This window comes from Leptonychotes weddellii, chromosome 2 (assembly GCF_054177405.1).
Source record: "Leptonychotes weddellii isolate Sample4059 chromosome 2, ASM5417740v2, whole genome shotgun sequence".
NCBI lineage: Eukaryota > Metazoa > Chordata > Mammalia > Carnivora > Phocidae > Leptonychotes > Leptonychotes weddellii.
The window spans coordinates 13144421-13169892 of NC_138370.1; the positions used below are offsets into that span (position 1 = coordinate 13144421).

Consider the following 25472-nt stretch of genomic DNA (forward strand, 5'->3'; position numbering starts at 1 on the left):
TAGCGTGCTATGAGAAAAGAAAAAATACTCTGCTTGTGACATTTTCTAGGACCTGAAAAAGAAAGTAGTGCCATGTTAATCCACTTACACTTGTGCTGTTTCTGGAGTCCTTAGTTTACACTGTAAGTGACTTCACTCTCCTTTGCTTCATTAGAAGTCGTACCTAACAGTTCTCCCTGGTGTTTGTACTTTACTGATAGACACTTCACTTGCTTGAAGAAGAACTGTATTGTGGGCAGAAAGTTTAAAGCAAAAAGCAGTGCCCGATGTTGTCCATAGGTCTCCTGCAGGGTCTTCATAGCCAAAAGCATTCACCCAATGTCTAATCTGAATTTCTTTTTTCAGCAGAGGAACCCAATGCACCCATTTCCTTTTGTTGTGGCCTCGGTAGAATCTGGACTATTCAGAAGGAAGAACAGTAAATATTTATAATTCATTGCTTTAGAATATTCTATCACTTGTGTGTTCATCTTGGCACCAGTTTCAAGAGCCACTGCCATTCAGTGTTTCACCTGCCACTGTTTATCTTCTTGGCTTCTTTTTAAAGCTAGGTCAAACAGTTGTGTGATTCACCGGCTTGTAACAATGCACAGTGTTCCCTAACGCTCGACAGAGAGCCAGCCATGTGAATCTGGCTTGAGCTGGGCCACAGTGTGTTGTCACATGCCCACTGGCCTATACTTTTCGTGGCATGAATACTTCCTGACTGAATGGGTTTTCAGGTCACAGAGCATATTCATCTACATCGCTGGATTTACAAGGATTTTGGCACGACACACACACGGGCTGCATGAGTTCCATGTTACTCATTTAGCACTGAACGTGGTATTAGTTTTCTGAGGCAAAAATAAACAGAATTGCCTAAGCAACAAGCTGCTGTCAAATTCGTTAGCAACAAGCTTTGTGATCAGACAATGGCATTGTATTCACGTGAGCAGGCGACATTCAAGTAGAACACGAGAATATTCTTCTCAGTCCTGCAGCTGGGTTTTAGATGAAGGTTTATTCTCTTTCTTCCTTCCTTTTGGAATTTGCTTCTAGTTTTTGTGCTTTTAGAAAGGTTTTTATGCTTTCTTAAGAGAAGAATTTGGTTGTTGATAAATGTGTGTCAATTTCTTCCTATATATGTCTCTTTACTAGCCTGTTTTAACCCCAAATTAAAACTGTGGCCTGGATTTATTTTATAAAAGGCAATTATTTTGTTCCCAAACTTTAGGGTATTTTAAATATGCGTAAAATAGGGATGCCTGGGTGGCTCAGTCGTTAAGCGTCTGCCTTCAGCTCAGGTCATGGTCCCAGGGTCCTGGGATCAAGCCCCACATCGGGCTCCTTGGGAGAGCCTGCTTCTCTGCCTGCCGCTCCCCCTGCTTGTGCTCTGTCAAATAAATAAATAAAATCTTTAGAAAAAAATGTGTAAAATTTAGATTTTAAAGATGTATGTTTTAAAAATGAAAATATTTTTTCTGAAAAATTAGCTGTTCCAAACGTGTGTTTGTTTTGGTACACACAGAAAGCATCCTAGTTTGTGCTAGACTGATTTGGAAGCAGACTTACATTTACCTTTATCTCCCACTAAGGGGACTCTGAATTACTATTTTTTCCTTTTGAGATTATCCTCATTATTATTATTAACATTGAGTTAATGAGCTCCTTGGTCTGGGCCTATCAGCCAAGCATAGGACAAGTTGAGAAACTATTATTAAAGTCAAATGAAAGCATCTCTTCAGCGCACATACAGAAAAGTCATCCTATAATATCTGACAGACCCTCTGGAACAAAGCCATCTGTTGACCTGAAGTCTACCTATTACCCTTGTGCTATGTACAGAAAAGAGCTGCTTCTGAAAGATCAAATGTTTTGTGGTACTCACCGAAGTTGTCTCAGTAGTTTGTTCAGCTTGCCTAGGTACTGTTTTAGGCATCTGCACAAACTGACTAAGTGGGTCGAGAGAGGTAATGACCATCCTAGGGACTGGAGGTCTCCGGCAGAGTTCTATAAAACATTATAAAGTGTTCTATAAAACAGTTGGAGGGGCACCAAGAAGCAGAACCCAGACTCCCTTCTTTAATATGGGTAGTTCCGATCTAAGCTGAGCACATTAGAACTCACCTTCAGAAGGTGTGATCTACCTGCCTAGGTATATTTATATTTTTCTAGTGGTCACCTAGTCCCTGAACATTGCCTGAAACAATCTCATTGTTTCTGAAGTGAGCCTGCTCTTCTGCGTTCCATAGAGGATTTCCCACTTTCCCACTTTCTGCAGGCCTCTGAACAATTGCCCTTTTTACTTATCTCCCTGTAAGCAGATAACCTTACTCACTACTTCAAGGAAACGGAGACCATATGAGGGGAACCGCCCCAGCTTCCAACCACCAGTCTTCAAACTTGCTTTGTATGTATCCCCTCTCTTCTGCCTTCTGTGTTACTGTGGTGGAGGAGGTGGCCTTTTTCCAAAGCTGGTCCATTTACCTGTCTTCTGGATGCCTCTCCCCATCTGTCACTTCTCTTTCTATCTTAACTGATTCCTTCTCATCAGCATTAAAACCAGCTCATCTCTCTCCCATTAAAAAAAAAAAAAAAAAAGCCTTTCCCTCAATCCCAATCCTGCCTCCATGTTGTGTATGCAAAGCCTGTCCATTCTCCACAAGGAAATGACTAAATATTTAGTCATTTTTAGAAATTAATATTGTGTAAGTTTTTTGTTTTTACTTGAAATTGTATAATGCTAACATAAGGAAACATACCATTATAAATGTTTTTGAATTAAATCTTAAAAAAAAAAAAATTCTTGCTAAGACCATATAACTCCTAAGTGGCACAGCCAGAATTCAAATTTAAGTCTGATTCCAGACGCTACTGAAAACTCTCCACTGTATTTAACATGGATGTGTCGCTAGTGATTGGCAATGGCAGATTCGGTGGGGAGAAGGGATAGAAACCATATTGTTGCCATAGAGTGAAGAATGGGAGGTAAGGATACTCTGTTTCTCTCCTTCAGAGCCCAAGTTTAGAGAAGCACAATACCTGAAACATAATAAGTGCTTAGCGAAATGTTAGCTCTATGGTTGTTACCGCTCAGGAATACTTGACACAGCTCATTCATCCATTTCAACAAATATAAATGAGTTTCCGCTGTGTTGCCAGGCACTGTTAAAGGTGCTGGAGATACAAGAGTGTATAAATAAGCAAAATGCCGACCTTGATGAGGACCTACTTACAGGATAAATAAGTCGAATATAAGTGTGGTTATAGGTGGAGAAAGTAAAGCAGAGAGGGAGAAAGGCAGTGTTGTAGGCTGGGGGTTGCAGTTAGAAATAGGGTACCTAGGGAGGGCTCCCCCGAGACCTGAACTGAGGATCTGAGGGAGGTGAGGAAGTGAGCCCTGCAGATCCAGGGGTGGATGAAAGGGCCTCACTGAGGGAAGGCATGAAAAAGCCCTGAGCAGGGAACCACCCAGTGTGTTCAGGAAGCTCGTCACCAAAGACCACGTATTATATGAAATGTTCAGAATAGGCAAATCCATAGAGAAAGCCCCATAAAAATGCCCAGGGCTGAGAGGGTTGGGTGACTGCTAATGGGTACCTGGCTTCTTCCGAGGGTGATGAAAATTTTCTAAATAAGTGATTGTGGTGACGGCTGCACAGTCTGTAAATATACTAAAAGAAGTTAAATTGTACACTTTAAATAAGGAGAATCGTATAGTCTGTGAAGTGTATCTCAATAAAGCTGTTATTTAAAAAAGGCAAGAGGGGTGCCTGGGTGGCTCAGTCGGTTAAGCATCTGCCTTTGGCTCAGGTCATGATCCCAGGGTCCTGGGATCGAGCCCCGCATCGGGCTCCCTGTTCAGCGGGAAGCCTGCTTCTCCCTCTCCCACTACCCCTGCTTGTGTTCCTGCTCTCGCTGTGTCTCTCTCTGTCAAATAGATACATAAAATCTTAAAAAAAAAAAGCAAGAGCCCATAAGGAAACCGGTGTGGTTATGTGTGTGCGGAGTCAGAGAGGATGAGTCTGGAGTGTGTAGGGCCTCCGTCCCCCTGAAAGAGCCTTGCCTTTCGCTGCGGGAGAAATGGGGGCATGGGGGAGGGTTCTGAGCAGGGGAATGATGTGATCGGGTTGGTAGGTTAAACAGGTTAGCCTTGGCTGCCATGCTGACAAAGACTGAAGGGGAGACGAAGGGGACAGCATGGGACCAGCTGGGAGGCTGTGATTAGCATACACGAGATACTGTTTTTCCCGTGTTGCTGAAATTCCTTCTTTGGCTTCTCTGTAAACCACACACTCACATTCTCCTTCTGTCTCTCCTTCACCATCTCCTTTGCTAGCTCTGCTTCTTCTTTCTCACTATTAAATGTAGGGTTTACTTAGATTCTGTACTGGGACCGTTTTATCTCCTCCTGGGTTATCTCACCTACTCCTGTGACTTGAGTTACCATCGACTGCTGAATACTTCTCAACTCCACACCTTGTATCTCTGCTCAGGTAGCCAAATGCCCTTAAACTCAGTTTGCCTGTTCTTTTGCTGTGTAACAAAACCACCCCAAAATGCAGTGTCTTAAACAATAGTCCTTTCTTTTGTACACAAATTGGCAGTCTGAGCAGGTTTGGCAGGGATGACTCTTCTCTCCTTGACCGTGGCTGGATGCCTCACCTTCAAGATGGTGTATGTGCATGGTGCCAAGTTGGTGCTGGATGTGAGACGAGGTCCAGCCAGGGCTGTGGTCTGGGGGACCTCTCCATGTAGATCTCTCCAATGACTGCTTTGGCCTCCTCAAAGCACAGAGGCCTCCTGGCTGGTGGACGATTTACCAGGTGGCTGGCTCAGGACTCCAAGTGCGTGGCCTTTTACGATCTAGCTTTAGAAGTCATGGGTTCACTTCCTCTGTAATCACAAACCCACCTGTGTTCGGGAAAACGGAACACATACCCTCCTTCTCAGAGGGAGATTGTCACAGTAACATTGACAAAAAGAGCAGGTGAGATGAGAGATCTTGTGAGCACCTTTGGCAAATATCATCTGTCACATTGTCCACAGTTGAATTTAAGATCTTTCATAAACCTGTTTTTTCTATAATGTTCCCTGGTTCATAATTGGCCCCACCACCTCCATGGCTGCTCATGGCAGAAACTTGGGAGCATCTTCGATACCTCTGTTTTCTTTACATTCTTCAGCCACCTACCCTCTCCCCTGTCTGGTCAATCACAGGGTCCTGTTAGTTCTCTTTATAAATCACTCTCAGATCCTTCTAGTCCCCTCTCCTGCCCTTGCTGTGACCCTGGTTTAGGCATCTGCCTCCTCGGTTACTGCAGTGGTCTTCAACTGGTTTCTCTTCTTGCAGTCTTTTGCCTTCCAGTTATTTTTTTTTTACCATTCCTGTATAATCTTTAAAAACACAAACCCATTTATGACATACTCCTACTTAAAACCCATTAGAAGCTGCCCAGTGCTGTTGAGCTAAAGACCGAAGTTGTTCCTATGGACTAAACGGCTTTGTGTCTCTTGGCTCCTGCCTCCTCCACATTTACTTTGGATCACTATCTCCCCCTTGCATCTGCTGCACTGGTTCTTCCAGGTCCTCCCAGGCTCTCTCCTTCCTGCCTCACAGCTTTCACTTTCACACTTGCTGCTCTCTCTGGGCGCCACATTCCACTCCTTCTTCATTTCATTTGAGTGTAATTTGCTCAGGGAAACCTGGATCAGAAGCACTGGTCAAGCAGCTCAAGGATACCTGCGCATTTTCTTTGTAGCCCACATATGCTCATAATTGCTCCTGTTGTCTTTGGATTTCTGCCTTGCTAGGCTTTAAGTTCCATGAGATTTAACAATTGGTCTTGAGTCCCAAATGCCTACTAGCCAGTGCCTGACACACAGTGAGCACTCACTGCATGCTTAGGAATGACTCTGCACACATGATACATACATATATTTAAATACACATTTACACATGCACATCGATTGTGAGTTTATGTGTACAGATGAGGTTTTTTAAAAAAATGTTTTATACCCGAGTAGGATTTTTCAGTGGTGTATTTAGAAATTAATGGTACTTCTATTTGAGGGTATATATATGTGTATGTGTGTGTGTTTAGCATGAATTCTCTTCTTTAGTACCCACTGTTCAAAATGTACCATGTCAGACACCAGTCTTGTTCAGAGTTGCTAACGTTCCCCTTTTTGTACCTTGTCCTCTGACTGGGTCCTGTCCATCCATCCCATTCAAGGTAAAGAAACTGCTGCAATGAAAGCTGATCTCCTAAGGGCCAGGAATATGAAAAGGTACATTAACCAACTGACTGTGGCAAAGAAGCAGTGTGAGAAGAGAATCCGAATCCTGGGAGGCCCTGCCTATGACCAGCAAGACGAGGGGGCCTTGGATGAGGGAGAAGGGCCTCAAAGCCAGAAGGTAGAACTTTGTGGTTTCTTGTTTTGACCATTTCGTGTTAGTTATAAACACTCATGTAATCCCATCCAATCTTTTAACTTTTTGGTATTTAACATAAGACATATGTTCCAGAACAGAGACTCACATGTTTGCTCACAAAGAGCTGTATTACTTGGTGTCCTTGACTTCTGTGAATGGTAATAGGTAAGATAGGTAGGCACGGAGTATATGTGTGTGTATGTGCCCATGTGTTTTTTCCTAATCCACAAACCCTGAGGCACACACTTACACTTACAATGGCCCAATCGAGTTACCCACTACCAGGTGGATAGAACTAACCACCTATGGAATAGAAGGTATCTTGTAAGTTATTTTACTTAGCTCTCATCACAATTCAGTGAAATTTGAATTTCTCGATCTTTCCCATTTTACAGGTGAAGAAACAAAGTTGGTTTAAGTAAATTACCTAAGCCCAGGTGGGAAGAGGCAGAACTAGATAAAAACCCAGATCTAGTTGCTTCACAATCTGAGTGCTTTCTCACTGAGCCATAATATGTCAGCAACTGTTTTTACAACAAAACTTTGGACTGTCTGATATGGGGACCTCAAATCATGGAGCTTAGGAAAGTGTCCTAGCCCTACCTCAGTATCTGTTCTTACTCTCAAGGACCCAAGCTTGTCTTCCAAGACCCAGGGAATGCTAGGATTGAAGGAAACAGCAGCGGTACCCCCTGAGGAGCTTGTTTGTACCACTTGGGAACAGGACTTCAAGGCAGTCTCCAAACTTCTCTTTTTTAAGATGGCACTTAGCCACAAAGAGGCTACCATTAGTATAATTTGACTTTGGCTACAGCCTCTAACCTCACTTGTTTGGATTTTTACTCTCTTGATCTTTTCTCATTCAGTTCTTGGTTTGACTTCAGATGCCTATCTGTGACTTTTCCCTTCCTCCTCATTCCAGAGATGAACTTTGACCTTTTTTCTTATTTGTGGCCCAGTCTCCATTAGAGCCTCTTCAGGATAGTTTATGCTTGACCTTGGACCAACTCTAACACAAGCCAGAGTTGTTCTTCTGCAACATCTTGGACAAGTGGCATGAATGCAGCCCCAAGTAGCTCTTGTTTTATAGAAGGGTCTCTCCTTACCACTGGAGATCTGTTTATTTTGCTCTTAGCAAATACACCTTTCTGCAATTTTGGCTTTGTGGTCCAAAGTGAAAAATTTTACCTTTTGGTGAATGTTGGAGAGAGAGTGGATTTGGCAGGTCGAATATTGTCCTTCTTCCTCTTTCTCCTCAGCCTCTGGACTCTTAAATAGATTTCCAGCCACATTTGTCACAGAAAAAGTTCTCCTCTTATGTCCCATGTATTCATTCATTCATTCATTCAACAGACATTTATTGAGGGTCTACAATCTCTCAGTTACAGTGCAAGGTACTAGAATACAAAAGGAATAAGATGGAGTCCCTGCTCTTAAAGAGTCCTATGTAATAATAAAATAGAAAGGTAAGTGATCCAATAGAGATGAGAGATACATACCTAGAAGACGCATCTGATGGCTTGCTACCTAGTCAAAAGATGATGTGGTTTTAGATCTTATGATAGAAGAAAACCTTGAGAAACATAAAAGAAGATCATTTCAGAACTGAATGTGAATTCAGTACATGTTATCTGGCAGTATTTACTAGAAGTAGACTTAATCTGGTTTTAGCTCCCTTTTGACTTATTTCTTCACGTATTTAGGAAAGGAGCAACCTATTGCTGTTGCAACAGTGTAACCTCAGTAAAATTATTTCCGTTAGGCTTCAGGCTGAAAGCCTCAGATAATATTACAGAATTCTAATGTTTATGATGGTTTGCTAGTCGAAAGATAAGATTTTGGTTAGTTTGGGGCCATAAATGGGTAGAGGAGTTTTGCTATAACCTAATCATATTTGATCCAGAAAAATCACCACCCAACTTTATTTCAGAACCTAGTCTTCAAAATTAGGTGAATCCCCCAATTTAAAGAAAGAGATTAAGTAAATAAAAAGAAGGAATTATATGCTCTCTTTAAGAAACTAAATATTAAGGAACAGATTGGTTGTAAGTGAAAGGAGGGGAAAAGGCATGCTTATGTAAACACGAAGCATAAGAAATCTAAAGTAGTTAATATTAACATCGGATGAAATAGACACCAGAACAAGGAATATAACCAGGGATGAAGAACATTTCATTATGATGAAGGGGTAAATTCATCAAGAAGGCATGATAGGGGCGCCTGGGTGGCTCAGATGGTTAAGCGTCTGCCTTCGGCTCAGGTCATGATCCCGGGGTCCTGGGATCGAGCCCCACATCGGGCTCCTGGCTCAGCCGGGAGTCTGCTTCTCCCTCTCCCTCTGCCTCTCCCACTGCTCATGCTCTCTCTCTCTGTATCTCTGTGTCTCAAATGAATAAATAAAATCTTAAAAAAAAAAAAAAAGGCATGATAATCCTAAATATGTATGCAATCAATGAGATCTTTAAAATACATGAAGCAGGGCACCTGGGTGGCTCAGTCGGTTAAGCGTCTGACTCTTGATTTCAGCTCAGGTCATGATCTCAGGGTCGTGAGAATGAGCCTGAGTTGGGTTCCATGCTGGGCGTGGAGCCTGCTTAAGACTCTCTTCTCCCCTCTGTACCCCCTCCCCACTCACTGTGCTCTCTCTCTCTCAAAAAAACAAAACAAAACATGAAGCAAAAACTGACAGAACTGAAAGGAGAAAAAAAGATCCACAATTATAATTGGAAATGTTAACACCTCTCTCTCAGTAATTGATAGAAGAAATAAACAAAAAATCAGGATATAGAAGACATGAACAACAGTAATAACCAATGGGAACGAATGGACATTTCTAGAACATTCCACCTAGTACCAACAGAATACACGTTCTTCTCAAGTGTACACTGAACATTCACCAAGAAAGACTATATTGCTGGGCAATAAGACAAATCCCAACACATTTAAAAGGTTTAAAATTATACAGATTATGTTCTCTGACCAAATGGAATTGGAACTCAACAGTAGATCTGGAAAATTCTCAAATATTTTTAAATTAAACAGTATATCTAAATAAGGCTTGAGTCAAGAAAGTATAAGGGAAATTAGAAACTAGTTTGAAGGGAATGAAAATGAATGTACAACATCTTAATATTTGTGGGATACAGCAAAGACTACTTAGAAGGAAACACTTTTTTTTTTAAGATTTTTTATTTGAGAGAGAGAGAGACAGAGCAAGCATGAGTGGGGGGAGAGGGGAAGGGCAGAGGGAGAGGGAGAAGCAGGCTGACCACTGAGTGAGGAGCCTGATGCCGGGGCTCGATCCCAGGAGCCCGGGATCCTGATCTGAGCTGAAGGCAGACGTTTGACTGAACCACCCAGGCGTCTCAGAAGGAACCACTTTTTAATGCTTATGTTAAAAAAGAAGTAAGGTTTAAAATCAGGGATTTTCCTCCTTAAGAACCTACAAATGAAAACTAAAATAACTAGAAGGGAGGAAATAGTATAACAACAGAAATCAATGAAATAGAGAACAGAAAAACAGTAGAGAAAAATCAATGAAAGCAAAAGGTAGTTCTTTGAAAAGATCTATTATACAGTCTAGTTAGACTGACAAAAGGAGGAGAGAAGGCACAAATTACCATTATTAGGAATGAGAGAGGGGGCATCACTATAGATCCTCCATGCATTAGAAGGAGAACAAAGGAGTATTATGAACAATTTGAAGTCAATAAATTTCACAATTTAAATAAAACAGACAAATTTCTTTGGAAATACAAATTACCAAAACTGACTCAAAAAGAAATAGAAAATCTGAGTAGCCTTAGATGTATTAAATAAAATGAATTTATAATTTAAAACCGTCCCACAAAGAGAACTTCAGGCTCAGATTATTTCACTGGTGAAATCTGTTAAACATTCAAGACATAGATAAGATCAATCTTTTTTTTTATGTTAATTGCCATACATTACATCATTAGTTTTTGATGTAGTGTTCCATGATTCGTTGTTTGCATATAACACCCAGTGCTCCATTGAATACGTGCCCTCTTTAATACCCATCACCAGGCTAACCCATCTCCCCAACCCCCTCCCCTCTAGAACCCTCAGTTTGTTTCTCAGGGTCCATAGTCTCTCATGGTTCGTCTCCCCCTCCAGTTTCCCCCCCTTCATTTTTCCCCTTAACCACATATAAGTTTTTATTTTAATTCCAGTTAATTAACATATAGTGTTATATTAGTTTCAGGTGCACAATATAGTGATTCAGTGATTCCACACATCACCCAGTGCTCATCAACTATTTAACCCATTCCTGCATTTCCCTTCCCTCTGGTAGCCGTCAGTTTTCTGTTTCTTGGTTTCTCTCTCTCTCTCTCTTTTTTTCCTTCCCATTGCTCACTTGTTTTCCACATAGGAATAAAATCGTATATTTGTCTTTCTCTGACTGACATTTCATTTAGCATAATACTCTCTAGTACCATCCACGTCCTTGCAAATGGCAAGATTTCACTTTTTTTTATGGCTGAATAATATTCCATTATACACTCAAGCATGTGTGTGTGCACGCATGCGACACACACACACACACACTACTTCTTTACCCATTCATCAGTCAGTGGCTACTTGGGCTGCTTCCATATGTTGGCTATTGTAAATAATGCTGCTATAAACATCGGGGTGCATGTATCCCTTTGAATTAGTGTTCTTGTATTCTTTGGGTAAATACCCAGTAGTGCAATTGTTGGATTCTAAGGTAATTCTATTTTTAACTTTTTGAGCAACCTCCAAACTGTTTTCCACAGTTAGCTCTCCTACCAGCAGTGCACTAGGCTTCCTTTTTCTCCACATCCTCACGAACACCTGTTGTTTCTTGTGTTTTTGTTTTTAGCCAATTTGACAGGTGTGAGGTGATGTAGTAGTTTTGATTTACATTTCCCTGATGATAAGTGATAAGCATCTTTTCATGTGTCTGTTGGCCATCTGGATGTCTTCTTTGGAGAAATGTCTCTCCATGTCTTCTGTCCATTTTTTAATTAGATTATTTGTTTTTTGGGTGTTGGGTGTTTTTTGGGTGAATATTGAACCACCCTTGCAACCCAGGAAGAAATCCCATTTGATCATGGTGGATGATTTTTTTTTAATGTATTGTTGAATTCATTTAGCTAGAATTTTGTTGAGCATTTTTCCATCTGTGTTCATCAGGGATATTGGCCTACGGCTCTCCTTTTTAGTGGTGTCTTTATCTGATTTTGGTGTCAGAATAATGCTGTCCTCATAGAATGAATTTGGAAGTTTTCCTTCCTTTTCTATTTTTTTGGAATAGTTTGAGAAGAATAGGTATTAACTCTTCTTTAAATGTTTGGTAGAATTCACCTGTGAAACCATCAGGCCTTGGACTTTTGTTTTTTGGGAGTTTTTTGATTACTGATTCAATCTCTTTGCTGGTGTTCAAATTTTCTAATTCTTCCTGTTTCAGTTTTGGTAGTTTATATGTTTCTAGGAATTTATCCATTTCTTCTATGTTGTCCAATTTGTTGGCACATATTTTTTCATAATATTCCTTGTAATTACTTGTATTTCTGTGGTATTGGTTGTTATTTCTCCTCTCTCATTTGTGATTTTGAGTCCTTTCTCTTTTTTTCTTCTTAAATCTAGCTAGAGGTTTGTCAATTTTGTTAATTTTTTTTCAAAGAACCAGGTCCTGGTTTTATTAATCTATTCCATTGGTTTTGTTTGTTATTTGGTGTTTATTTTGTTTTTGTTTTAGATTCTATATCATTTATTTCTGCTCTAGTCTTATTTCCTTCTTCTGGGTTTAGGTTTCATTTGTTGTTCTTTTTCTAGGTTCTTTAGGTATAAGGTTATGTTGTTTATTTGAGATTTTTCTTGCTTTTTGAGGTAGGCCTGTATTGCTATATATTTCCTCTTAGAACTGCTTTTGCTGCATCCCAAGGTTTTGAGCTGTTGTGTTTTATTTTCATTTATTTCTATATATTTTTCTTATTTCTTCTTTGACTTCCTGGTTGACTCATCCATTGTTTAGTAGCATGTTATTTAACCTCCATGTAATTTTGGTCTTTACAGATTTTTTTCTTTGGTTGATTTCTAGTTTTAGCAGTAGCGTTTAGCATAGCATTGTAGTCAGAAAAGATGCATGATATAACTTGGATCTTTTTTTGAATTTATTGAGACTTGTTTTGAGGCCTAATATCTGATCTGTTCTGGAGAATGTTCTATGTGCTCCTGAAAAGAATGTGTATTCTGCTGGTTTAGGATGAAATGTTCTGAATATATCTATTAAATCCACCTTGTCCAATGTGTCATCAAAGCCATTGTTTCCCTGTTGATTTTATGATTGGATGACCTGTCCATTGATATAAGGAGGGAGTTAAAGTCCCCTACTATTACTGTATTATCATCAATTAATCCTTTATGTTTGTTATTTTTTTTTTTAAAGATTTTATTTATTTATCTGAGAGAGAGAATGGGAGACAGAGAGCATGAGAGGGGGAGGATCAGAGGGAGAAGCAGACTCCCCGCTGAGCAGGGAGCACGGTGTGGGACTCGATCCCGGGACTCCAGGATCATGACCTGAGCCGAAGGCAGTTGCTTAACCAACTGAGCCACCCAGGCGCCCCCTTTATGTTTGTTATTAACTGTTTTATATATTTGGGTGCTTCCATTTGGGTGCATTAAATATTTACAATTGTTGTATCTTCTTGTTGGGTTGTCCCCTTTATCATTTATTATATAGTGTCCTTCTTTGTCTCTTGTTACAGTCTTTGTTTTAAAGTCTAGTTTGTCTGATATAAGTATTGCTACTCCAGATTTCTTTTGACATCTGTTTTCATGATAGATATTCTCTGTCCCCTCACTTTCAATCTGCACGTGTCATTTTTTTTTTTTTTTTAAGTAGGTTCCATGCGCAGTGTGGATCCCATTGTGGGGCTTGAACTCATGACCCCTGAGATCAAGGCCTGAGCTGAAATCAAGAGTTGGATGTTCAACTGGCTGAGCCACCCAAGCGCCCCTCAATCTGCAGGTGTCTTTAGGTCTAAAATGAGTCTCATGTAGGCAGCATATGGATGGGTCTTGTTTTTTTATCCATTCTGTCACAGTATGTCTTTTGATTGGAGTGTGTAGTCCATTTACATTCAAAGTAATTATTGATATACATATTTGTTGTCATTTTATTTCTTTTGTGGTTGTTTCTGAAGATTTTCTCTGGTCTTTTCTTGTCTTTCTCTCTTTCATGGTTTCTGATTTTCCTTAGTGATATATTTGGATTTCTTTCCTTTATTCTTTGCATATTTATTAGTGGTTTTTGATATATGGTTACCATTAGGTTTGTATATAACCTCTTCTGCATATAGTAGTCTGTATTAAATTCATGGTCATTTAAGTTGTACCCATTCTTTATTTCTCTCCTCCTCATGTTCTTTATCATGTTTTACATCCTTTTGTGAGTTCCTTGACTGATTTTATACTGAAATACTCATTTTTACTGCTTTGGTGTTTCCTACCTATCTACTGTCATTTTTGGTCTCTCCTTTCTATTCAAAGTTTGCCTTTTAATATTTCTTGCAGAGCTGGCTTAGTGGTCATGAACTCCTTTAGTTTTTGTTTGTCTGGGAAACTCATCTCTCCTATTCTGAATGATAGCCTTGCTGGATAGAGTATTCTTGGCTGCAGATTTTTCCTGTTCAGCACTTTGAATATATCATGCCATGCCTTTCTGGCTTGGAAAGTTTCTGCTGAAAAATCCCAATAGCCTCATGGGGTTATTGGTCTTCTTTTGTCTTACTGCTTTTAAACTTTGTTCTTTATCATGTGTTTTGCCAATTTAATTACAATATGTCTTGGTGTGGATCTGCTTTTGTTGATTTTGTTGGAGGTTCTCTGTGCCTCCTCGATCTGGATATCTGTTTCCTTCCCCACATTCAGGAAGTTTTCAGGTATTATTTCTTCACATAAATTTTCTGCCCCTTTTTCTCTTTCTTCTTCTTCTGGGGCTCCTGTAATACAAATGTTACTACATTTGATGGAGTCACTGAGTTCCCTGTTCTCTTTTTGCATATTCTTTTTTCTCTCTTTTGTTCACCTTGATTACTTTCCATTACTCTGTCTTCTAAGTCATTAATTTGTTCCTCTGCTTCTTCCAGCCTGCTGTTCATTCTTTCAAGCATGTTTCTCATTTTGTTTTTTGAGCCCTTTATCTCTGCTTATTATTCCTTATCTCTGTGTAAGACATATAAGACACTCATGTCTTCCACCTTTTCTCAAGTCCAGTGAGTATCCTTATGATCATTGCTTTAAATACTCCATAAGACATGTTACTGATACCTGTTTCACTTAGCTCTCTGGCTGTGACCTTGTCCTGTTCTTTCATTTGGGATAAATTTCTTTCTTTTTTTTTTTTTTTAAAGATTTTATTTATTTAGAGAGAGAGAGAGAGTGCATGTGAGTGAGTCCCAGGGGAGGGGCAGAAGGAGAGAGCAGACTCCCTGCTGAGCAGGGAATCTGACGTGGTGCTCAATCCCAGGACCCTGAGATCATGACCTGAGCTGAAGGTAGATGCTTAACTGACTGAGCCACCCAGGGGCCCTCTTTGGGATAAATTTCTGTCTTCTCATTTTGTCTACATCTCTGCCTGTTTCTTTCTTTTAGGAAAGTCAGCTATATCTCCTGTTCTTGAGGGTAGTGGCCTTCTGAAGAAGAGGTCCTATAGTGCCCTGCCATGTAGTCTCCCTTGTTCCCCAAGACCTGGTGCTTCTGGGAGTGTCTCCAGTATGTGGTGTGTGTGTTCTGCTGTTTTGTCCTGGCTGCTTTATCCTTCAGGCCAGTTATCTGGAGAGGCTCTCTTTGCCTGTTGTGGGCAGTGTTTGGTCCCTGCCCTGAATGTGGTGCCTTTTAACCAGGTGTGCTCAGACTGCTTGTGAAGTGAGACCTGTCACCACTGCCAACAGAACTACAAAACTGTTGAGTCGGGGCACATGGTGTGAGCAGGGGTTTGGGCTGGTCTTCTGGGGAAGGGGCCCTGCCATGCTGGGACTGAGGCAAGCATGACTGGGAGGGGCAGTTCCGCTGCAGCACAGGGTTGAGGGGTGCTTGGTATAAGCAGGTTAGGTAGTGAGTGTGGGAATAGTGCTGGTTCCTGCAGGTGGCCCTGCACTTATGCTGAGGGGTGGAGGAGGGAGATGCATATATATGGCCAGTTCCTTTGTTCCCAGAGTGGTCTCTCCATGAACACTGCCTCTCTGGGATACACTCCGAAATGAGTGAATAACCTCCCCACTATGTGCCCTGGGTGCTCTTCAGATCTCTGTTTCCATTCTGTATGTCTGCAGGTTGTTTGCTGGCCTTCTCTCTGAGAGCAGCACAGCCCCCTCCAGGCTCTGTCCCAGCCCAGTCCACTGACCTTTAGAATTACAGGCTTCAAGCCCCACTGGTTGCCAGAAGTCACGAAATTTGGCCCCTCTTACTTTCTAAGCCAGTTACTGTGGGGATTTGTTTTCCCCCGCTCTCCCCTGTCATTCATCCTTGTCTGTGACCCTGGCTTCTTCCTCATCGCAGCACCGGGATCCATTTCTCTCCCAAGCCGCATGTCCACACTTCCTACCTTCAGTGTGACTTATTCTCTACCTTTAGTTATGAAGCTTGTTCTGCCAGCCTTCAGGTCAGTTTCTGGGGCATTTAGGATGATTTGAAAGTTATCTAGTTTTGTATGTGGGACAAGGTGAGCCTGTGATCCTCCTACTCCACCACCCCCATCTTCCAACCCACTGTCTAAGATCAGTTTTCATATCAATTTATATTTGATCCAAGACCCGTCCAGAATGAACACCATCGAGTGTAGCTCAGGCAGGACTCTGCACTTGAATATGAAGATTCTCTGAGTTTCTGTTTCTGCTGGAGTTCTTGGAGAGCATCTTTCCTAAATTTGTCTTTCCTTCCTGAATTCCATACTATTTGTAGTTTGCTACAAACACAAATCAGGTAATTTCTTAAGGAGAGGAACTGTTTAATTATGGTTAAGAAGCTGTGCTAGAGTCGGAAAGCCTGGCTCTCAATCCTATATCTACTGAGATTGACTTTGGACAAGTGCGCTTCTTTGTACTCCATTTGTAAAATCAGGATAATTGTATGTATCCTTTGGGTGGCGACCATTAAATAATGCACATAATGGGATACGTACACCACATGGTGTATGAACACTCACTAAATATTATTACTGGCATTGAGTATTATGGGAGTGTGTTTAGTGATGATATAGATGTAGGAAAAATCCAATTGTAATCTCTCCTTTTAGGATAAAAACATCATTCCCAAGATCCTAATTCTACATATTCTCATTAGTATACTGGAGATAGCCTCATGAGTAAATTGTGGATGTTTTGTAACTAGAGAATCCTGGTCCTATGTCACTCTTGGTAACATGTTGGGTACATTAGGAACATGCTTATTCCTCTAAGGCCCTGAGGTACTTCTGAGTGCTTTTCCTGGAGAAAAATTAACTAGCTGGGTAAGAGGTAGTAACCCACACAAAACACAGAACTTAAGTTCACAAAATATGCATGATGAAACCAGATCAGGTTGGACTGGAGAGACTGAAAAATCGTAAATAAAAATTCCTGAAGAGGAATAGCTAATGATCTGCCTTCCTGCCTGAAATGCTGTATGGCCTTTAGTAATGTAACGTCTACCAGGACAGTATTTTGTCTCCTACCTAGAGACCATTGACTATGGTAGCATCCCTCCCAGAATTACCAGGGATCTTAAGACAGAAAGAAAAGGGCTGAACTAACAAATAAATTAAGAGCACAATGTTTGCTGTATGGAAGCCCTTAGTGAATGTTAATTATATCATCTATAGTTTAAAAAAATGATTTCGGTAGTGGTGTCAAGTTTGACCTACCCACCCTTCTCTTTGTACTTCTACACAAAAATCTCAGAATTACTGAAATTAATTAATCTCAAATGAATTGAGATTGAGTTAATCTCAAATGAATGCATTTGACTATGAAGTATACGATCTACTCATCCTGTTCACCCCGATCCACACTGTTAGTATAGGTGTTACACAGTGAGATGCTCTTCTCTCCTTCAAGAGGAGAGAAAAAAACCAAATGGAGCAGAGAATTTGGTTAATCCACCCGCCAAGGTAAGAGTTATATCAGATGTTTAATTATTCTTGAGATATATTTGCTATCATTTATATATATATATATTTGTACTTTCGGAACTGAGCATAGACTATTCATAAGATACAATAAAAATCTAAAAATGGCTAATATTTTAGAAGACGTTTTGAACTTGGTTTTGCAAATATATGAATTTGTATCTAACTTGGAATTCATTTTGATCCAAGGAAAATTTATACTGGGAAGACTTCCTTAGATTTCATTGAATGCTCTTTCTGCTCGGCTTCTCCCTATACTAAAAATCAGTAGCTCTCTGAGTGATGTGTTATCCCTAGCCAAAGTTGATATGGTTCCTAGAAACCTCTGTGGACCATGTACAGTTAGAGTTTGTACTTCAAAATGCTTTACTGGTAGGGTTTACATAAAGATACATGCTGTGATCTTCCAAAGTTAGTAAACTAACTAAATACTGACTGAAATATTTATGGACTCTAATTGTTAGTGATCTGTAGCAGAGGATGGCTGTCTCTTTTAATTAGTCACCAGAAGTTGTTAGAAAAATGCCTGAGCCTTTCTGTTCACAAAACCTCTTGAGGGCTCACTGTTGGCAGAAGAGTTAAATCTGTATTGATCATATGCACTTGATTGTAGAAAGATCTTACTGGTAACATTTCCAAAAAAATTCTAATTGCCACAATTTAAATTTTAAGAATCTTAAAACATAAATGTTTCTTTTATTGCATTTGAGTTATACTTACGTGTCTTTTTTTTTTTTTTTTAAACCTAACTAAGAGCTAAGGATATGGGGCTTCAGTTCCTTCTAAATTAATTTGAGGCATTTCTCGTAACGAATTGAGTTATGAATAATTATAAAGGTGATCTGCTTTCTCCTATTGTGGCAGCCTATGCTCAAGATTTTGCACGCTGTGTCTCCAGATGTGGTTTTTCTTTTTCTGTAAGCATGCAAAATGGTAAACAAAGGAGTAATTTTGGTACATGCATAACAGTGTAATATTATGAACCAATTAAAATGATGCTTACAAAAGATTTTTTAAATAAATCTGAACAAGGCTGACAGATAAGCTAATAGTACTGTGTTGATGTTTATTTCCTTATTTTGATCATCATACGTTGTTTATGTAAGAAAATATTCTTGTTTTTAGGAATGTGGGCTTTATCCAATGGTAAAAGGCTGATCTTGTCTGCAGCTTACTATTTTTTTTTTTAGTATGGTGGTTGTGGTGGTGTGCACCCATGTGTGTATGTGTATGTGTGTGTAGCAGGGAGAGAATGTGATTTTAAAGTTTAGGTGGTAAAATTTGGGGAATCGGGGTAATAAGTAAAGTTATTTGTAAAAAAAAAAAAAGATACTGTAAACAAAAGAACAAGATATAAAATCATTTTCCTCAGCTGTATAAAAATAGGATGGAAGGCAAAAATGCCAAACTATTAGATTCTAGCCTCCTGGGTTTTTTTAGACATTTCTCTTCAATTTTTCTATTATGAGCATCTGTTAGCAGTATATCCCACAGGGCAAGGATTTTTGTCTGTTTCATTTCCTAGAAATGTGCCTGATCCAGAGTAAATGTCAGATAGATCTTTTGCTGAATGTGTGGATGATTAATTTGAAAATTGGTATTTGTTGAATATGTACATTTTGAATCTTTAATAAACTTTTTCCATTTAAAATTTAGGAAGTAGAGAGAAATACCATATTACACTGACTATGACCTTAAAAAATGAGGTCCCCCCCCCGAATTAGAGACTAATCCATTGGAAGTTAAAGTAAACTGATAATAAAAATTTTTTTTCTTAAATTTCCTTAATAGATTCTTCAGTTTGAAGATATCTTGGCTAGTACTTTCTACCGAGAGCACTTTCGAGTATACATGGAAAGGATGGACAAGAGAGCTCTGATTAGTTTTTGGGAGTCTGTGGAGTATTTAAAGAGTGCTAACAAGGTAGTACATACAGCATCAAAGGAATATGAATCACTAGCTGATGAAAATGTGCATGTTAGACACTGTGTCTCTTTCTCAATGAAGCTGTAAGATAAGTATACATTAAAAGACTATTTAAAACCAAATATAATAATGGAATTATGTTCTAGCCGCTAACAGTAAATGAAATTAGATTTTATTTACAAAAAAGATGCTTTTGAATGTGTAGTCAGGGAAAAAAAGTGACTTATAAATGTACCAAAATATTGAATTTATTTTCAGGCAGTTATTTTTTTAACACATTATAAAAAGACATATATATATATTCATATCGCTATTATAATGAATTGATCTTGTCATCTGCACCTCCATCTCGTAACCTTGTTATTTTAATATCATCGTGCATATTTTACACAACTGTTCTCCTTTTATTTCATTTAAAATATGATTGAATTAATGGGGCTTAGGTGGTCCAGTTGGTTTAGTGGCCGACTCTTGGTTTCGGCTCAGGTCATGATCTCAGGGTCCTGGGATCGAGCCCCATGCTGGGCTCTGCGCTCAGTGGGGGAGTCTGCTTGTGGATTCTCTCTCTCTCTCAAATAAATAAGTAAGTAAATAAATAAATCTTTTTTTTTTAAGATTTTTATTTATTTATTTGAGAGAGAGAGAGAGAGAAAGAGAGAGAGCATGAGCGGGGATGGGGTCAGAGGGAGAAGCAGACTCCCTGCTGAGCAGGGAGCCCGATGTGGGACTCGATCTCGGGACTCCAGGATCATGACCTGAGCTGAAGGCAGTCGCTTAACCAACTGAGCCACCCAGGTGCCCAGTAAATCTTTTAAAAAATAAATAAAATATGATTGGATTAAGAAACACAAAACATTTTTGGTTATAGATGCCTCATACAATGAAAACTCCAACAATAAGCATTGTGTTTTGCACTTGGCAAGGTCTCAGCACATTTAAGGATTAAAGACTGTGAAATATGTATGTTTATATGTTATATGTATAACATATACATATATTTTGAGAGGCTTATTAAAATAAGCACAAAGGTACATTAAATTACTATTTGCACTTTATATGAGTGTTGGGAGAACTGAATACCAACTTAAAATACATCATAAATCACAAACTACCTTGTTTTCTGTAAAAGATATTTATTTATTAGAGAGAGGGAGAGAGAGAGAACATGAGCGGGGAGAGGGGCAGAGGCAGAGGGAGAAGCAGACTCCCTGCTGAGCAGGGACCCTGATGTGGGTCTCCATTCTGGGACTCCAGGTTTATGACCTGAGCTGAAGGCAGTTGCTTAACGGACTGAGCCACCCAGGCGCCCCACAAATTACGTTGGTTAAGGAATTAAATTCACTCTCATAGTATTTTTAAATCTTCTTAGAAATGCTTTTCATTGTTAATTTGTAAGCCACAAATTATCTCATTTTACCAAATACTGTTTTTGCCTACTTTATTATATATTTTATTTACTAGACTTGATTCCAAATGACTTTTGGCTGCGCTCAAAGAAATATTGTAAACAGCAATCTAAAGAACTTTTCTAAACTACTGAAAACAATTTGAAAGATTTCAGTGGAATAGGAGCATATAGCTTTGTCAAATGCAACACTATTTGACCTGGCAACACTGATTTGGATGTAAAAGTTCTGGGATGTTTGTTGAATTCACAATCTTCATTTGTTAAATTGTCTTCATTTTTTAAAAAAGATTTTATTTATTTTTTTTAGAGAGAGAGTGTGAGCAGGGGGAGGAGCAAAGGGGGAGGGAGAGGGAGAGGGAGATAATCTCCAGCAGACTCTGCACTGAGCGGCAGAGCCCTAAGACCCAGAGATCATGATCTGAGCTGAAACCAAGAGTTGACGCTCAGCCACCCAGGCGCCCCTGTCTTCATTTTTCACTTCTGTTGAAGACTTTGTGTAACATTCCTGGAGTTAATGAGATGTGTCTAGAGGAAATATAAATATTATGTTAACCAGAAGAGATACTGAATTTGCGAAGCAGGCTGACTGTGACCTAAGTGTAACGTTTAAGACTAAGCCGTCTAATATAAGCTTGATTATAATGCAATAAATCATCATTCTGAAAGAACATTTTTCTTGTTTTCTTAAATTATACAATACTGACTTTTTTTTTTTTTTGGAGTGAGAAATGGCACTTCCAATTATTTATATTAGATTTTAAAAAGCCAAATTGAATTTAGCTGATATTTGAGCTGTGGAATTCAGATTTACGAGGAGGAGTCCATTGTAAGAAGAGAACTGTTGTCATTTTTCTCCTTCCAGCATTTCAAAGAAATTGCATTTGTTAACTATTCAACTGAAGTGTTCATTTTAAGGAGCCAGTTGTCTTTTGAGGGTCTCACTCTTACCCCTTGGTTCTGAATGTGCACACGGAAGCCAGAGAGCCACCTGGTACCAGTGTACGTTCCACGCCTTCCTTCCAGCTTTGAAATGTAGAGAATTCTGAAGATACTCCGTTTTGTCAGGGATGAAATTTCTTACCTTTCTTGTTCTTCATCCTTCTGTTTTTCAGAATGAAATCCCTCAATTAGTTGGCGAAATTTACCAGAATTTCTTCGTGGAAAGCAAAGAAATATCTGTGGAAAAATCACTTTACAAAGAAATCCAGCAGTGTCTTGTAGGAAATAAAGGTATTGAAGTGTTCTGCAAAATCCAGGGAGATGTTTATGAGACCCTAAAGGATAGGTATTACCCTTCATTCATTGTCAGTGACCTATATGAGAAACTGATGGTAAAAGAGGACGAGAAACATGCCTCACAGTTGATTTCCAGCAAGGATGAACTGGTGAGTCACCTTTCACTTTCTCCTCCCTTCTCAGTGGTTAAGCTTCGAATATGATCTGATGGGCTCATACTGTATAAGCCGAATTTGGTGCGCCCCTTCACCTTTTAATGTACAGGACCGTAAGTGGAGCTTACATACGCCTCCCCTTGTTCTTGTGAACAGCTGACTACCACCACCTGCTGTTGAGTCAGAGACCTCACTGCCCCCTCCCTACCTGAGACACACCCCGAAAACGTGAAGGCAGAAAGCCTATGGGGTGGGACATTTGTGACTTAGGCCAGGTAAGAGAATCCATAGAACTTAGTGCGGCCTGAGAATAGTCGAAGGGTGGGGAAATGAGGAGAGAAAGAGAATGTGGGAGGAGTTACAGGAAATATTTTGGAGTTTAAAAAATCAGATGTAAGTAAGATGTTCCAAAGAAAACCTTGCTCAGCCACACCTGAAGTCTAATTTTCTTAAGTGTACTGTCATTTAATGGGAGAACCCCAGTTGCCACCTGTCATTTACTATTAATGATTTACGTGAGTTTTAAGATTTATGAAGATGCAAAGAAAAACAAAATGTTTTAAGTCACCCTACATGGAAAGATGATAATTTATCTTGGGTTTTTTTCTGCCCAGTGATTTCTCAAGCATTGAGGAATCAAGTGCTTGCTCTTGATGGTATTTGAAGTCAGTATCTGAACTGTTTTTAAATTCATTCCTTCAGAGTTTTTAAAAGATTTGTTACTTAGTTCTTTATATTTTCAGTGTATAACACCACCGAACTGGTCCAAAAATCATTACTCATTGCATCTTATTTTTTAAGATAGGTCAGTTTGTTTAATTTTAATTAATTATTTATTTATCTATGTATTTACTTAGTTATTGGTCAGTTTGTTTTAACTGTGTTATCTCTCCCTCAAAAGTTAAAATGGTTAATTTGTAAATGCCTTAAAAGAGGTTATTCAAATTGATTAAAAATGTCAATACCCAACAGATAAATTGAATAAGGTCTTGAACTGACAGTTGATATGAAAGGTAAACAAACATGAAAAATTATCCAACTTCACCTGGGACTCAAGAGTAATACGTATCACTGAGCTTTTGAAAGCTCCTACTCTTTTGTAACAATAATCCTACTTCTAGAAATTTATCTTAAGACAGTAAGTAGAGAAGTTTATGTATCATGGAGTTTGTTTTAGTACATTTGGGATAGCAAACCAGCAGAATCAACCCAGAGCACGAGCAGCAGTAGGAATATGTCTTAGTGTACTATCCATTGCTAGGATACTATACAGCCATAAAAATTATAATTTTGAAGTCTGTAATTAATACCTTCAAAATAAGCAGCATTGTAAATTATATGGAAAAGACAGAATACATGTCTCTGTATACAAGGTGTAGAATTATGTCATGATATGTACATTCATGGACAAGGATTTGAAAGAGCCGACAAAAATAAAAACAGCTTGTTTTTCTAGGATTATTAATACTTCATTTTTGTTTGAAAAAATGACTGTTACAATTACTAAAAATTAGAAGAAAAAATTCTGGAAGAACATTAAGGAGTATAAACAAAGCAGAAGACTGTTCTCAGCCATTCTTCCCAGTGCCCCACACAAATCAGTTTTATACGCAGTCTGTTGGTAATCTATCCAGATTTTTGAAAGTTACACAGTTCTTTATGAATCTTAAGTCACTTTGAAATGCTAACCATTTTACTTGTAAAATGATCTACCTGTTGATTTGTAAAATACATCTTCAAGAGAAGGACTGAACAAAGGGTATACCAAAAATACTTTCACTAATAGGAATTTGGAAATTTTATTTTAAAGGGACTCGCATGAGTTTTCTGTAATATTCTTTGGAGCCCGAAAGGAAGCCAAATGTATCTCAGTGTCTTTGTCCAATATTAGGCACAGATCATTCGGGTTGAGCTGGGTGCAGTACTCAGTTGCCTTCCCTTGTTCCAAGCAGATTCCCTTGGGTGTACCATTTGGAAGATAATGGTATGGAATCCACCCCACGACCTCATCTCCACCCTCCACCCGCTTTTTCCGGCTATTAAATGTTTCTTTTTTCACTGCAATCCTGAACACAAGTTACTTTGGTTCCAAATAACTTTGACTTGTTACTTTGCTGAGGCAAAGCAGCCTGCTCCTGGGTTGTTACCATAGAGTCTTTCCTTAGTGGAATCTAGTCCTTGGGCACAGTGTAATGATAGAGAACCTATGCACTCGGTAATAATGGCTGACCAGTCCAGCATCAGAAGATAGTGTGGTTCTCCCATCCAAGTACTAACCAGGCCTGACCCAATACCTGCCACCCCAGTCTTAATCAGTGGTGGAAGAACGGTCTCAGAACTGTTTGTGTCAATTGGCCGTTTAAGTTTAATAGTAAAAGATTGGTTAATGATAATGCATCGTAAAACCTTCAGAAGGAAAGGAGAATGTTTTGTGGACCATTTGTTGTGTGTGTGTGTGTGTGTGTGTGTGTGGCAGTTTTAAGTTTTTAGTTTTTAAAATCAGTACTTTTTAATGGAAACAACTTGACCAAAAATCTGTCACAGAATTTTGAGACCCATTAAAACAAAAATTTAATGAGAAAAAAAAAGAAGATGATAGTGTGGTTCATGTGACTTTCTCCCCCAGGGCCCGGGAGTGGAGGCTGGTGAGGAAGCTGTAGATGAAGGCACCAGCCGGATTAATGAACAAGCCAGCTTTGCTGTAAACAAACTACGAGAACTAAATGAGAAACTTGAATATAAAAGGCAAGCTCTAAGTTCTATTCAAAATGCACCAAAACCTGACAAGAAGGTAACTCTTTTGCTTTCAAGGTTGTCTTTGAAAGTTTCCATTTTTCCAATTTGATAAATAGTTTTCAGTTTATGTTGCAAAGCATCACAGTTTCCTTAAAAAGAATTTTAACAGTAAGTTCCATTGTTACATTTTTGCTTCTAGTATAGAATGAGAAAAGCACTTGTTTTTAGCCTTAGGTGGTCTGGGGTTCCCGCCCCCCCCCCCGCCCCCCCCGCCCCCGTCATCAGCGGTGCGTAGCTCTGTTCTCTCACCTGGCTTGCCTACAGTACCTTTGCAGAACAGAGCAAAACATTTCCTTGTGTCAGATTCCTTTCTGGAAGTAAATTAACTCCACGAGGACAGTCTTTTCAGTTTCATTTTTCTTTCAAATGCTGTGA

The 25472-nt window shown here is 39.3% G+C and overlaps 1 protein-coding gene across 7 annotated transcripts in view; it reads left to right on the top strand.

The window, feature by feature from the left end:
• The window catches only part of SNX25 (sorting nexin 25), a 133855-nt gene that overhangs the window by 83671 nt on the left and 24712 nt on the right, over positions 1 to 25472 (top strand). For 5 of the 7 annotated variants that reach the window (XM_081807672.1, XM_081807679.1, XM_081807689.1 and 2 more), the window contains 4 exons: positions 6219 to 6400; positions 19368 to 19499; positions 22023 to 22295; positions 24928 to 25092. In XM_081807672.1, the coding sequence (XP_081663798.1) occupies positions 6219 to 6400; positions 19368 to 19499; positions 22023 to 22295; positions 24928 to 25092 (752 nt within the window). Of the gene's footprint in view, positions 1 to 6218; positions 8624 to 8840; positions 12553 to 19367; positions 19500 to 22022; positions 22296 to 24927; positions 25093 to 25472 lie in introns of those variants that run through there. The other 2 variants (XM_081807668.1, XR_014141056.1) reach the window with 2 other exon arrangements.